This window comes from Bacidia gigantensis, assembly GCF_019456465.1.
Source record: "Bacidia gigantensis strain McMullin 20006 chromosome Unknown contig_180, whole genome shotgun sequence".
In the NCBI taxonomy this organism is placed as follows: domain Eukaryota; kingdom Fungi; phylum Ascomycota; class Lecanoromycetes; order Lecanorales; family Ramalinaceae; genus Bacidia; species Bacidia gigantensis.
This window is the reverse complement of record NW_025408596.1, coordinates 1,795,978-1,810,705: the sequence shown is the minus strand read 5'-3', so window position 1 is coordinate 1,810,705 and position 14,728 is coordinate 1,795,978. Positions and strand designations below refer to the sequence as shown.

The 14,728-nt window shown below is 51.0% G+C and overlaps 5 protein-coding genes across 5 annotated transcripts; 4 read left to right on the top strand and 1 right to left on the bottom strand.

Annotated features, from left to right (window-relative positions):
• Nucleotides 1–1,265: 1,265 nt before the first annotated feature.
• KY384_003468 (uncharacterized protein) lies at nucleotides 1,266–2,116 on the top strand (the record flags this gene model as incomplete). The annotated part of the gene is made up of 2 exons (XM_044811982.1): nucleotides 1,266–1,393; nucleotides 1,459–2,116. The coding sequence occupies 2 exons, from the start codon at nucleotides 1,266–1,268 to the stop codon at nucleotides 2,114–2,116; spliced, it is 786 nt and encodes a 261-aa protein (XP_044671115.1).
• A 510-nt stretch (nucleotides 2,117–2,626) lies between these two features.
• KY384_003467 (uncharacterized protein) lies at nucleotides 2,627–3,535 on the top strand (the record flags this gene model as incomplete). Its single annotated transcript, XM_044811981.1, has 2 exons — nucleotides 2,627–2,692; nucleotides 2,768–3,535. 2 exons carry the CDS (start codon nucleotides 2,627–2,629, stop codon nucleotides 3,533–3,535), a joined length of 834 nt encoding a protein of 277 aa, XP_044671114.1.
• A 332-nt stretch (nucleotides 3,536–3,867) lies between these two features.
• Nucleotides 3,868–7,852, bottom strand: KY384_003466 (uncharacterized protein; the record flags this gene model as incomplete). The annotated part of the gene is made up of 6 exons (XM_044811980.1): nucleotides 3,868–4,116; nucleotides 4,234–4,441; nucleotides 4,691–4,791; nucleotides 6,951–7,049; nucleotides 7,105–7,530; nucleotides 7,589–7,852. The coding sequence occupies 6 exons, from the start codon at nucleotides 7,850–7,852 to the stop codon at nucleotides 3,868–3,870; spliced, it is 1,347 nt and encodes a 448-aa protein (XP_044671113.1).
• A 561-nt stretch (nucleotides 7,853–8,413) lies between these two features.
• KY384_003465 (uncharacterized protein) lies at nucleotides 8,414–11,671 on the top strand (the record flags this gene model as incomplete). The annotated part of the gene is made up of 1 exon (XM_044811979.1): nucleotides 8,414–11,671. One exon carries the CDS (start codon nucleotides 8,414–8,416, stop codon nucleotides 11,669–11,671), a length of 3,258 nt encoding a protein of 1,085 aa, XP_044671112.1.
• Nucleotides 11,672–12,024: 353 nt separating this feature from the next.
• KY384_003464 (uncharacterized protein) lies at nucleotides 12,025–13,524 on the top strand (the record flags this gene model as incomplete). The annotated part of the gene is made up of 1 exon (XM_044811978.1): nucleotides 12,025–13,524. One exon carries the CDS (start codon nucleotides 12,025–12,027, stop codon nucleotides 13,522–13,524), a length of 1,500 nt encoding a protein of 499 aa, XP_044671111.1.
• Nucleotides 13,525–14,728: the final 1,204 nt, after the last annotated feature.

The window sequence follows — 14,728 nt, the reverse complement described above, 5'->3', positions numbered from 1 at the left end:
AGGAGGTCAGCTTGGCCTGAATGGCACTCTCCATGACACAACAAACATAGAAGGGATTTTTTGACTTGTACGGTAGACCGTTTGGCATATCTTCCATTCATGTAGTAGGAACAGGAGACTTGACAGACCGAAATAAGACCCTCCGTGATGCATCGTAATTGACGTCATTGTTACCATCCTTGGCGCCAAGCTTGATGTAATGTTTCCAGACTGTCCTTCCACAGTTCTTGCCCGTCATTCTCCTGACTATGTAAAGCGGTGCATTCTACACACGTCCACTACTGTTCTCAGGACGCCTCAAAGACAGCTCCTTGGACGATGGACTCTGGTAACTCGACAAGGACACATGCAAGAGCGATGAGATCGCCATGGCTCTTTGCAAAGCCTTCATATTGCATTCAATACGTGCACTATTGAACAAGTGCAAGCGGCTGATCTAGCAATCGCATTCGACGTGTCGCTACCGAGATTCCTATCGGAACAGTGAGTTAATTGCAGTTGATGTTGAACACTTGAATCTAAGGCTTCTGGTCCCTAAGCAACGGTAGGAAATCCGTCGACAGAGTCTGAAAGAGCTGGTAAGAGATGAGTATGCATCGCTCATGAAGATGAGTGCGGAATTTGTCTCCGCTTCCAATGAGCTCGGCATGCGCATACAGGATGGAACATATGCTACCAACATGGAATACTTCCCTCGTCAGCTCCCTGGTGGTCCACACTTTGGGGATTGTGAAGTAGGTGACAATTCTAACATCAAAGACAAAAATGTGACGGATTAGGCACCCCGTAGACTAGTCTGATTAGTAATGATGTCGTCAGTGAACGTATTTTGAAGTCTCGCCATGCAGAACTTAAGGGTAATACGCAGATTGCGGATCCGACTACGAGCTTTTATCCTCACGAGTTTTGTTGGAATAGAGAGGATATCAAGAAGTGACTGGAAGTTCTGTGATTGCTATCCTAGCTGTATTCAAACGAGGTTTGTGGACTTCCGACTTCACTACGGGCAAGACTCGGGTTAAGACGACAGCTATACTTGGTATGCAAGTAAATTGCAGTATGTTGTTCCGCGACGTCCCCAACTGGCGACAAGGCTGTCTCTTTCTCCTGTAAGGTATCGCACTATATGTCAGGATTCTTGGAATGATTGACACTTGGCCTTTACCCCGCTTCTCATGTGAATTCTTCCTTTGTCTTGTGCATCCTCTCTTTCCATTAGATATTCGATACTAAATAGCTTGTACATCTCGCCTACCATCAAGACGATGGTACAAACTGCCATCGACGCCACTACCTCGAACGTGGTCTTCCTACCACTAGAGATACAGCTGAAGATACTCACTTTTGCTATGCAAGACGAAGTGGAAGTCGATTTTGAGAACTTTCTTGCCATGTGAGTACATATCCGTACTGGCGTTGCTACAATTAGTTGATCAGCTGATTCTCGGAACTCAACAGAGAGACCTTCCACCCATTCGTGGTAGAGCATCGCGTTATTGTAGAGCACCGAAACGATTGGAAGACTGCGACTTCAGTGAGCCGCGCCTGGAGAGAAGTTGGCATGCAAGCTTTCTTTGAGGAGAAGGTCTTCCTTCTTCGACCTCACTTGATGGACGACCTAGTGTATCATACACTCGGGAGTGTATTCATTGCTGATCGAGCAGCATTTCTGAAGCACATACGGCACGTGATCGTTCCTATCAAGAATCGTCACAATTTTTGGAAATACTTAACTTATTATTTTACTTTTGCTGGACTCCGTAGCCTTCATTTCATTCTCGACGAGGACGCTGGGTATCTTGATCAGGTATCTTCCTTGGTAGGAGAGGCTTTCGACGTCTTGCTGCCAAAGATGTTTGTGGATGCTCTTAAGGCGGTGGGATTTGATTTTGATCACCTTAACCTAAAGCTCTTAGTTTCTAAAAAGTTCATACAATGCGGCGCGCAGAGTGTGGCGGAAGTGGTAAATTATCAATATGAGATACTCCTGGATATGATCCGACACATTCCCTTTATCGTTGGCATTGATGATGATACTTTGATCACGATGATGGCTGCCGACAAAGAAGACTTCGTTCGGCATTTTCATACTGCTCCGGACTTCAAGATAGGTTAAAGCGGGCGCTAAATCCGGAATCCACAGGCGAAGATCAGGGAAGCAGCCTTTTTGGCCTGTCCAACATCACAGTGTTGCTGGACACACATCGAAGTATCGTACAAGATCGTGAGGACAAGCAATGGAAGGAAATTTCGACAACGAATCCCCTAAAGCTCAGAGTTGCTGTGGTACCTGAAACGGGCTGAGGAGTTCTGGTCTGGTGACGTGGTTCCAAGCGGTGCATGTTACCGAAATCACCTGTCTTGTCGAGGGCTCGTTGGCGCTGGACATCGTGGAACCATTGGTCGTCTAATAATGTCGTACATCTTTTGGGACTTGCGCCTCCACATTTCGAGAGTGTCGTGCAACTCACGTCTCACAGTAAATGGACCTATTTATTTCATTTCATTTCTTCTCCCTCTTTTTCATCAACCTCCTTGACTTCGACACTTCTTACATAGCTGAATAACAAGACAAACATCATAATCGGCCTATTCTCGCGGTCATTTGCAGCTGCCCGCCACAAGAATGGCATCGTTGCCACTGGAGCTCATACTTCAGATACTTACCATGTCTATGCGAAGCGAACAACCGGTATATTTGGGGAGATTTTTGGCAACGTATGTATCCACCGCCTGACCTACTTTGCATGTAATTACCTTGCTAAAGCATCCTCAATGTAGTATTGAACTTAAACGTTTCGATGAATTCGGTCCTCACCTCGGGGCTATACTCGAGGACGTTCGAGAGAATGTTGAGGATCTAAAGAACTTGGCGAAGACGTTCCGCGGAGAACAGTTACAGCCCCAGCACGACTGGTTGATAGCAAACTCAGTGTGTCGTGCCTGGAAAGAGATCGGCCCCCGAACGTTCTTTCAGGAGAAAGTGTTCCTCGTCGGCCCAAATTTGATGAAGGCGCTTGTCGACGACGACGATTACTTACGGACTCCCGGCTGCAAAGACTTGACCATGAAAAATCTTCGGAACGTTATTGTGCCTTTGAGAAAACACAATATTCGACCTTCACTGGATCAATGGATGAGGTTGCCGGCTTTCAACCATCTTACCGAGCTCGTGAGCTGTCGTCTCCTACCCAACGTAGGCACAGAGGAGAAATTGGAATACATATCATTGAACAACACGTTCGATGTGTCATTACCGCGGAGGCTCCAGGAAGTCCTAGTGAACATCGGCTTTGATCTGGCTCGGCTCAAACCAAGATTTTTAGTTTCCAGATGCCGCTCTTTGACACAACGGAAGCTCATGGAACTCTTCGCTCAGACGGAGCTGAATCAGATCGCATCGATGACAGGCGAAATGAAACGACATAGTCGCAGAACTGAAGAACCGACCATAGATGATTGGAACATAGCGCTAGATGAATACGAGACCTATCTAGAAGAGTGCCCTGGTGGACCTAATTTCAATACCGATTGACGCAGTATGGACACCCATTAGATGGGATTCATGACGACATGAGCAAATTCAAGGTCAGAATACACATGTCTATGTTATGAGTATTGAGGTCGATCCGGCAGGTAATCTACAACAATATTGAATCGTCAACACAATTTGAAAATGCGGACTTCGTGCTTCAAGCGAGAGCTGTCTTCCTGAACCCAAGACATGGCGCAAACCTCAAGAACCACATAGCAACCAGCACAACACACGCTCATTACACCCTTACAATTCGCACCCTCCTCGAAAACCATATCACCACCAACACTTGCCCAAACACCCCCCTATAAGCCCAAAATGACCCAACCCATCTACAACCAAACCTCCCTACTCTCCTCAATCATCTCCTCAAACCGCACCGGCATCCTTCCCGTCACTTTCTCCACCGTATCACTCATCCTCTCCTCCACTCCCGTCGCCGAGTACGCCTCCATCCACGCAATCAGATCTGCAATATGCCCCGGCATCCCCGTCTCCCTATACAAATTGCCCATTTCCTTCTCCGAAAGCTTCACATGCTCGACTGGCTTGTTTAGTGCTTTGGTGAATTTTGCTGCCACCTGTGTTTCCTTTCATCAGCACTTTGGATCTCTGATGATTTTTGTTGGTGGGGAGAAGAGGTTGGGAAAGGGGGGAAGGGTTGGGAAGGGTTGGGACGGGTTGGGACGGGCACATACATCGTCCAGACTCAGTAATTCCCCACCCAGAACCCTCACGTCAGTATTCCACGCTTTCTCGTCCGTAAGCGCCCTGAACGCCACGGCCGCAATGTCCTTCGTGCTGACAAACGGGATCTTGCCATCTCCGCACGCAGAGTAGATCTTGCCTTCGTTTTTGATGGTGTGCACGTATTGCGGGCCTTTGTAGTTATCTGCATCCCCACCCCTTTCGTTTCAGCAAAAAAGCTGTCTGAGATGCGGCATCTACCACAACCAAACCATAATTTCTAGAAAAACCTTGTTGGGGGTAAAGGGATAAGGGATAAGGGAAAAGGGGAAGGGGGGAGAACATACCCATAAACCACGTACTCCTCAACATAGCCCACCCGACCCCCCTGTGCACGACATGTCCCCACACGCCACCCAACTCCTTCTCCCCCCCATCTCCACCTCGCTACCACTCAGCATCACGAACCGTTTAACGCCATACACATCCACCGCCAAGTCCACGAACTCGATCAACGCGTCCGTGTAGTCTTCCGTTTCTGGCGGGATGATGTACACAGTATCAATGCGCTGTTGATTAGTGGGGAGGGTGGAGAGGTAAGGGTGTGTGAAGGGGGCGGAGAAAGTGGTGGGGTTGAGCCAGTCGAATTTTACTGTTGGTGGGGTCGTGTGGTCGGGGGGTCGGAGGGGTTGGGGGAGGGTTGGGGGTTGCGAGAGGTTAGGATGAAGGGGATGCCGGCGCCGGAGAGGAGAGAGGCGATGTGGGTGGAGGTTTTGCCTATGCCGGCTGTTAGGAGGATGGTCATCGTTGGCGTTGGAGAGAAGTGGTGTTTCGGATGGTGTTGGCAATAGGGAAAGCGTTGGGTTTAAGAGTGGGAAGGAAAGGAGGATGGTGAGCTCGTTGTACTTGGGTCCGTAGAGGGGTTCGGCGACTTTATATGCAGTGGTATGCAGGGCATGGGTTTGGGCGGGTTTGATGTATTCTTCTTTGCATTCTGTTGCTTGGCATTTGAGGATGGTGGTAAAGGGGGATTGTGATGAGGGCGGGAATCAGACGGCGTGATGGAGGCTGTACGCAGTAGTAGTGATTGAAGTGAAGTAGATGGGCAATGCGCAAATGATTGTCGCCGAAAATTATGCCAATTCAATGATCTGTACGTAATGCAATCTTGGCTGGACGGGCCATCTTTCCGTCTGCTGAAATTGTGCTCTTGAAAGGCTATGCGAGAGATATCACTACCACAGCCAAGTATGTGCTGAGCAAATCGTTGCTAACATCGCCAAGTTGCCAAGACGTTGTGAGTCACATTGTGGCTCCAATTGAGCTTCCAATGTCGAGGTTCGCTTCACCAACATTGATATATCAAATTGCGACTGTATAAAGAGCTCAACCGCTTGCTTAGCCCAGCGGCAAAGCGGCGTATGCTGAAGCTGGTATACTTTGCTCACGATCGCGTGACCTTATAGTGCGTCGATACTTCTCAGGCTTGGGTCTGCCTTCTAGATCATTACAGATCAAATGACCTCCTCAACAATCCGCCCGTCATGGGCTTGCCAATGTTGGTGTAGAATGTCCCGCTTAGAGAGTTTCCTAGTCACCTGAACGGTGGCCTAAGACTGCGGTAGCGGCACGAATCTGCTCATCAACCAGAGACTCGATGTCTGTACGCAAAATCGATTGTACTCGTCTCCTTACTGCCAAAGCTCTTCAACCTGCCTTCCCCCGTCCCCTCCCCACGAGCATCCCATTCACCATACCAACCCACCACGCCAAGTTTCCCACCCAAAGCGCCCCAGTCCCAAGTCTGCAATACCACCTCATCCCCGTCCTCCAGGTATCCAAGACCCCCATCCCATGCACCTTCCCATACACCCCCACAACCCCAGGCACGAGCAACACCCTCACTGCCAAAAAGCCTAGCGCAAACAGCACATCCACTGCCTTTCTCACCTCTCTCTTCTGCGGGTAGAACGTCCGCAGAAACCACCGCAGGTTCAGCAGAGGCGTTGAGGCGTTCATAAGCATGAACATCACAATAATAAGAATACCCCTCTCTCTGCCACGGAGGATGTAATATTGCAGCAGCAGCAGCGCAGACCCTATACCACCATGATGCGCCACCATAGTCTTACTGGCGCGTCGATCATGTGCGCGAGCTTCGCGAAGTAGACTGGGGAGGGCGGAGAGGAGGTAGCCTGTCTCAAGAGCCGTAAGGGCGTTTGCGGTAGCGGAGCGGTGGGTTATGAGGGGATTTTGGGTGTCGTTGGGGTAGGCATGGGGGGTATCTTGCGAAAAATGGGGAGGTGGAGGAGAGGAGGGGAGAGGAGGGAGGTTCCTGAGGGTGTAGAGGGCGAGAAGGGTGGTGATGGTTGAGTGGAGAGTGGAGATTGCACGGATGGAGGTGGAGAGGCGTTGCGGGGAGGGAGAAGGGCCGTTGAGGAGGCGGAGGAGGAGAGGGTAGAGTGTTGAGGAGGCCGCGAGGGCGAGTTGAGGGGCGTGCTTCATCCCATCAGCAATGGTTGTGGAGTGATCGCGGTGTCCCAATGCTTTTGGCGGGTCATTTTGATAGACGTAGGACGAAATTTTGGAGAGGACGAGATCACATTTGTTGTTCCAATCAACGTGATCTTTCTTTTTTGTAGGTTGCATCTTTATCTAATTCATGAAGAGATACCCAGTGAATCAATAGCGTCTATGTATGCGGATGCAGGTCTTGATGCGTCCTCACCTCTGATTCTGACTGTAATGATCCTGCATTCAAGCATATCCAGCAGATCAGATAGTTCGTCCCCGAGAAGAAAACGGCACAGCCAAAGAATATTGCGATCTGGAGTCCATTAGCGATGTTGAGATGACACATCCAGATGGAGGTCCTATCCTACCTGTATCTGGCCCTTCGACCAGTCCCAGTGAGTTCTCGACGCCCGCACAAAGATGGCTATCATGAGACCAACAACAAACAGCAATATGGCGAAGTTCAGGAGCATCACTGGCGTCTGCCAAATCCAAAGTTGACTCTTCTTCATCCTCACTCGGTCTTCACGATGCATCCGGTGATGACTGAAATACGGACGCTTGTCCTGGCTTCCGTAGAATGGATTCTTCTCGCCTAGCAGACAACGGACCTTGAGCCAGCCATCTTCACAGCTACACAAACGAGCGAGTCCAATAGTCTGTTGTGTCGCGACGGCTATGGCTGTGAAACCCAGGAGCAGCGCACTTGTCCAGCATGCTTGTGTGCTCCAAGGATCATCTGGCACTGAGAACCACGAGAAGGCGGAGGCGATGGTGCCAGTCACCAGAGCACCCTGGTCCGCAATCAGCGTCAACTATCTATGCGTCTTCACCAGAGGGCAATCCACGCACACTTAATCCAACATACTGGAGTTCTTGCAGCTTCCCCTGGACCCACTTCTCCGTCAGTGTGTCTGCTTCATGATGGTCGGCGACGTTGAGAAGGTATTTGATGGGATCGTGCATCGAAGGCCATTGCGCGAATATGATGGATAGCGATTTGCCACATTCGGCCCACGCCCAGAGGACGAGCCAGCCGATCCGGTAGACATAGGGGTGTTGCGAGCGTAAATAGCCCTGGTTTTGAGTATCGCCATTGGGCGCACCAGCTCCCATGAGCTACGTTTTCATCTGCGATGATTCTTGAAGAAGTGGATTGGGCATGCAAAGAAGAAGGCGAATCATCATATAATCGGCATTTGCAGATTGCGACGACTCCGCCCGCAGGTACCAACTGTCAGACAGGGCTTAGCCGTAGGATCCTGGCAGAAAGACTGACCAATTGTGACACCGCTGACCCTGCTCTTATAGCACAATTAGCGGCATGAAGGTGCGGGGATCTGGCTTTAGGGAGTACTAATGCACGCTTGAAACCAGCGCAGCCCTGGTGGCCCCAATGAGACTCTCGCTAGAACCTAAGTCTGCCGACCGGACTTCGGGGATTGTGTACTTTGATCTAAGCTTACAAGGCTATCGAGAACTGAACTTCGTCATCATGGGCAGTGCTCCGTTTCGGTCGTATTCATTGAATCATATAGTTTCTCACCCAGCAACAAAGCTCGAAGCTTGCGGATTGGACAGGCTGAATCTATTTCAGGAGCATTAGGGTCTTGCGTGCCCTGCTCTGGAGTTGAATCTACGGCCGAAGCATGCCAGCTCTGGCTCGCTCCACCAAATATGAAGACTCCATATTATTCTGGCAGCTTTACAGCAGCTCAGCATAGCGACGTTGAAGACAACTACGAGCTTAGAGAGCGGATGCTGGAACACCGACTTGCGCAGCGTGATGATGTTCGCGATATTTTTGTTGTCACTGTACCTGTCAACGACTCGTTCAATACTGCAATTGGCGGAGACCTTGTGAAGCAAGCGTCAAGCAGAAGTAGGACAGATCTATCCTGGGCTATGCACTGGGCGATCAAGGTGGGCGACCAATACTTCGAGCTCCAGCGCGCCTACTATGACCCAACCCGGACTGGACTGCGCATGTCTAAGTGGAACGAAGAGCGTGAAAATCAGATCCATCGGCGATATCGTCAAGGCGCAACGGCCATGACTGATAATGAGATCAGAGCGATCGGAGACCGATATTTCTCGCGGCTGAACAAGATGCACATAAATAAGTACGACCTTTGGTGTAACAATTGCCAAGTGGCAGTCGATCTCATGCTGCGCGATATTGGAGGACTGCATTATCATCGCTCCAAGCTTGAGTCGTTGCATGAATGGATCAGACAATACTTCTGCCGCGCGATCCTGGGCATCACGCGAATGTACTATCGCAACAGGGGATGCGACGAGGAAGTGCTCGCGAAACATGACGAGAAGCTCCGCAAAATACTTCTGAAGATCACTGACCGGTCAATGCACTATCCTAAGAGGCAATGGATCCGGGAAGATATTGCTTCAGCCGAGACTGCGGTGAAGCAATTGGGCGCAGTGAGAGATCATTGGTTTCTCACAGTACTGGAGGCTTCCCTGTCGTTGCGAAAAGGATCAGAAAATTCGTATGTTCGTCGTGGTCCAGATGGCAAGGCAGAGCTCAACTTTGAGACGATGAGGGACGCAGTGAAAGGAATCTTCGACGACGAAAAGACTGGTTATCCGGCGTGGCTGAAAGCGATACCGTGGCTCACGGCGGGATTTCTCGTGGGTACACCGCGATGGGCTGTTGCTGTCATTACGATCGCCGTCCAACAGGTGCATCAATTCACCGAGACCAATTCAGGAATAAAAGGCGGGATGGAAGAATCACTGGCGGGAATAGGAGTCTCGCCCAAATTTCATGAGAGTCAATTTGCTCATCCAACAACACCGAGGCCGCGCGCTCGAAGGCTACCAACCAAAGAAGCGCGAAAGGTCTCATCCAGATCATCCTCACTGGATAGCAGACTTGTCCCGCGATACGAAAAACGCTCGACAGGTACAGGCGTGCCTTACTACTTCGACAACGTCGAGAAGACAAAAGCTTGGGATCCGCCGGATCAACAAGAAATGTGCCTTACAATAATGGACCCTCCACTGTCTAGGAGATGGGAAAAGATAACTGACGGGGATCGCGTACAGTATAGACACGTCATCACAGACGAAATCACCGACGTAAGGCCCGGTGCACAAGAGATATGGGCAGTGAAGAAGAAATTGAAGACAGGCTGGATACGATCAACAATCATGGCTCTACCGCATGGATGGGAGCTGCGACGCAATGAAGCGGGTGATAAAGAGTACGTCGATCATAAGGAGGATCCTCCAAGATCCACGATGGTGCATCCGATGAGACAGGAGATTGAGGATGAACGTCGAACGCTGCTTCCAGAATGGAATGTAGAGTGGGACGAAGACCGCGGAAAGAAGTACCGAAGGCTGGCTACTAACGAGATCCGCTGGAAAGCTCCTGATGGTCCTCAACACTCGATAGCAGGCGACGAGGCACAAAGATCGCTCAAGAGATCGCTCACTACCTTCGATGAACCGCTACCGCCTGAATGGACCTTCACTGTTGAAGAAAATGGCCGAAAACTGTTCAAGAATATCATAGCGGGGGTGGAAAGGACAACGCACCCTTTGAGCGACAAAAGAAAGAAACTTCTACCAGACTGGGAAATGCGATACACGGCTGGAGGGAAAAGGTACTGGGTCCACTATGGGTTTGATGGCCGCGGGACGACTTGGTGGACGAGGAACAAACTTCTCAAAAACACATCGCTGAAGAACGACGCATGTGGCTGGAAGCTAGACAAGGAGGGCCAGAGTTGGGAATGGTTCGAAGGGGGTGATCAGTCACATTCAGACATTCCCGTACGCGACCTTGACGATCCAGTGGACATCGAGTTTCGAGAATACCCCTTCCTTGTACCCAAACAGATCACAGATGACGATGACAATTTCAATGAGCCTTTACCTTCGGACTGGGTCGTGCGCAAGAATGAAGATGGATGCTCCTTCTACTGGAATTTCAAGAACGAAATTCGATCTGGCAGCCACCCCAACGGCGAGGAACGAAGCAACCTCCCCGGGCTGTGGGAAATGCGATATACCCGACACGGTAGGCAATACTTCATCGACCACAGCGATGGGTCAACCTGGTGGACGCATCCTCGGACAGAGAAAAATGAGCAGAAACTCAGAGCTCGCCCAGGTCAGGCCCAAAAAGGGTGGAAGATAGCCGAAGACGGCAAATCCTGGGAGCGATTCGAGGAAAGTGCCGACATGACAACCGCAGAAGAAGGTGCTGAAGACTTATCTCGGGTGGAGTCCGCAGACAGTGCGAATACTAAAGCCGACGAGGAAGTAGCGTGGCGATCTGTGGCATTTAGTCGCGACTGGCTGAAGACGGTTGGCGCAAATGATATAGTTGAGAGCGCGAAGAATCGATTTGGCGATCCTAATGACATTGTCGCTCTTGCTAAAAATCGTTTTGGGGATCCGAACGATATATTTGCGAACGCGAGGACGAGACTTGGTGGCGGGCCTGCGGCCTTCTTCAAGAAGTCCTCCAAAGTGGACAAGATCGTAGACGAACCTCTTGTCGAAGAGCCAGAGGCTGAAGAAGAATTGTCAGAGGAGCCTGTTCAAATCGACGATAATGACGAAGTGCAAAACGAGGCTAAGATCACTGAAGAGCCGCCTGAAAGTATTGAGACTAAGCAAGAGAGTCTTTCACCACCTTCGCAAAAAGATCCTCGAAAAAGCTGGACGAAACGGACGTCGGGCTTACTGCCTTTCAGAAAGAAGGGAGCGAAGAAGCAAATTGCCAGCGGCTTACCCTCCCGGCCTGATGAGGATGATACTGCAATTGCTGCTCCTGAAGGTCTGGGTCTTACAAATGCTGATACGGAAGAGGAAAGAGCTTCGAAAATGACCCTGAAAGAGGAGAAACCAGAGAAGGCGGTGACTATTGCTCCAGAAGAGGAAAGGTCTGGCAATAGTGGATGAGATTAACGTTAGTAATACCAACGAGTGGTCAGTGGGAGTCTGGGAGCATAAAGCTGAATATGGGGTTTGAAGCTAAGGTAGGATTCAACTGGTAGGCCAAACGAAACCACGCAACTCAATTCTTTACCAAGTAAGAGTCGCTAAGAGGTACGAAACTAAGGAAACACGATAAGCGGTTCTCGATACATATATTTCAAAGACCCTGAACCACTGGAAGCTTATCGTCCATACGCCTTCTCATCCGGATATCCAAGTGTCGATTGTTGCAATGCTCCTCAAGCAACAAGTTCATCGGGTCTACGACTCATTGCTATTGTAGACATCACCTCCACCAAAAGCCTCATCTCGCAACAATGACACAAGCCCCCCTTCTCCCTTACGGCTCCCCCACCCTTCTCTCCGCCCTCTCCGAGACCTTCTCCTTCCACGCCTCGCCCGAATCCTTCATCACATCCCGCGTACTCACCTTCCGCTCTCAACACCCCGACCTCGCCGACGCGCGTGTTCCAATCCACGCAAAAGTGCTGAATCGAAACGTAGCCGTCATCTCATCATACCAGCACATCAAATTCCTCCTCTGCAGCCCAGAAGTAACATCGAAGCTTAGCTCCAGTAAAGCGTACGATGAACTTATGGCGCCTTTCTTCCCGCCGCCAAACCTGCTTCTCGCGGACCCTCCAGGCCACCACCAATACAAGGACACCTGGCGGCACAGAATCGCCGACCTGCCAACCAAGATCCGTCCAATGGTTCAGTCCATCACGAGCTTGCACTTCTGCAACATACCATCAAGCTCGACCATCGATCTCTATGATAGCATGAAAACACTCTCCTGGCAACTTATCCTGGGCGCGTTCCTCTCTTCCGCGAACGACATCGCCGATATTCCCCCCGACTTCGTAAGGCTGCAAGAAGCACTTCTTCGTGGGCAGTTCTCCCTCTTTCCGGTTAGTGTCAGCACGCCGTTCTGGAAGTCGCCGCGGGCGAAGGGTATAGCTGCGAGGGAGAGATTGCAATCTTTGCTGCGTGAGCGCGTCGATTCACTCCCTGGTGGCGGCTGTCCATTCGCCCCGTCTTCTACGGCGGAGAAAGATGACGTCGCTAAACATCTGTTGTTGTTTACCTCCTCGCTGGCTGTAAAGGCGCTGGCGAGTTTGTTGACTGCCACCCTCCTCAACATCTACCTGGCATCTTCATCTCATGAAGGCCGAATGAATATGAGAGGGGAGGGTAATTTGGCGTCTAAGCTGCGCTCCCTTGCTGGTATCCAGCGATGCGACCTCATTGATAGCATCATTATCGAGACTGAACGCCTCTCCCCGCCCGTTGTGGGCATCATGCGGCGGACTACTGCGGACATCGTTCTCCCGGCACCCGATAATGAAGGAAGAGAGGAGAAAGAAAGGGGGCGGGAGACGCTGGTGCCTGAGGGGTGGGACATATGGATGTACTTCGTCGGCGCGGGGAGAGACCCGCAGATCTACGGTGACACCGCGGAGACTTTCGTGGCGGACAGGTTTCTTAGTAAGGACAGCAAGGATGCAGAAGAGGGGTTTGCGTTCGGAGCGGGAGAGAAAGGATGTCTGGGCCGAGAGGTTGTGAGAGAGATTGTGAGAGGTGTGGTAAGTGTTAGCCTCGGTTTTGATGGGGATGTAGGGGATGGTGGGGAAGGGGGAGGAAAAGGTGTTGGTCTTCACGTTGACGAGAGCGTTTTACCACTCGGAGTGCAAGGCTGGCTCGGACACAAGCAAAACGTGGACCCAGCGGATTGGGCGAGGGATATGAAACAATTGCCTACGCAGCGGCCGGCGAGGGCAGTGGTGGTGCGTGTAGAACATGACTTTCAAACCTAGATCCTGGCGTATATACATAGCGAAAGCCCAGATCCTACAAAGAATCACGGTTTTGATGAACTCTAGCACAAGAATTTGCCACGTCTCGAAGTACTTCAAAAAGCAGCATAATTCCACTTAATAATCCCATCGAAAACTTCTTGCTCTCTCAATCTCGCATTCGCACTCGCATCCACTTTCTCGCTTGATATGAGGTAAGCAAGCCCATTAAAATTCCAAATACCCCTCCAACTCAGCCTCACTCCCCCTCTCTGGCACCCCCCCCCCCCTCTCCCCTCCCCCACCAACTGTCATCACAATCACTCCCGTCCCTCCTTCTCCCCCTCTCAAATCATCAAGACCGTATATATATATATACTCAGGCAATCTCTCTCCTTCCCACCCCTTCCCCCTTCCCACCTTTTCCCACCCTCCTCCCCCAACCCCCAACCATGCCCCCCACCACGACACTCTACATCCTCTACAACGCGACCTCGACCCTGTTCGGCAAACTCAGCTACTCCTACCGCAAAATCACCTGCTCTAAATCTGCAGACCCGGCTTGTGCCGCGTGCGATCTCACGCATGGCGGTCTGCATTTGCAGGAGAGCGCTGCGTGGAGGGGTGTGAAAGCTGAGATTATGCGGTCTGGAAATGGAGGAGGGAATGGGGGAGGGGAGGGGGGGATGGAGGTCAAGCAGTTGCATCGGGATGAATTGGATGCTGATGTGAGTTGTTTCTCTCCTGTACGGGAAGGAAAGGAAAGGGAGGGAAGTGGGGCGCGGCGGGGGGGGGGAAAGGAAGGAAGGAAAGGGCTAATAGTGCGTGTTGGGGGTGGGACAGATCAAGAAATTCATCGATTCGAAACCCGGGGTGAAATACCCGATGGTGGTGTTGTTGAAGCGGGACCTGCAGGAGGGAGGTGGGGGTGATAAGGCAGGGGAGGAAGGGAAGTATGAGGTTGTGATGGATAGCACTGAGTTGGCGGCCTTGGGGGGGATGCTGGCGGGTTTGTGGCGAGGTTGAGGGAGAAGGGCGTCGTGGGGAAGGGAAGGGGTGGTGGGGGCGGGGAGAAGATTTGAGGATGGGGGATGGAGGATGCGCCATCGGGGTTTGTGTTGTTCCTATTTACTTTGTTCTTGATATCTGGCTAAGTGATACGGTAGCTTATTGAAGGGTGTGAGAGATTTTTGGGGATAGTCGATATGTGAGGTGATGAGGTTCA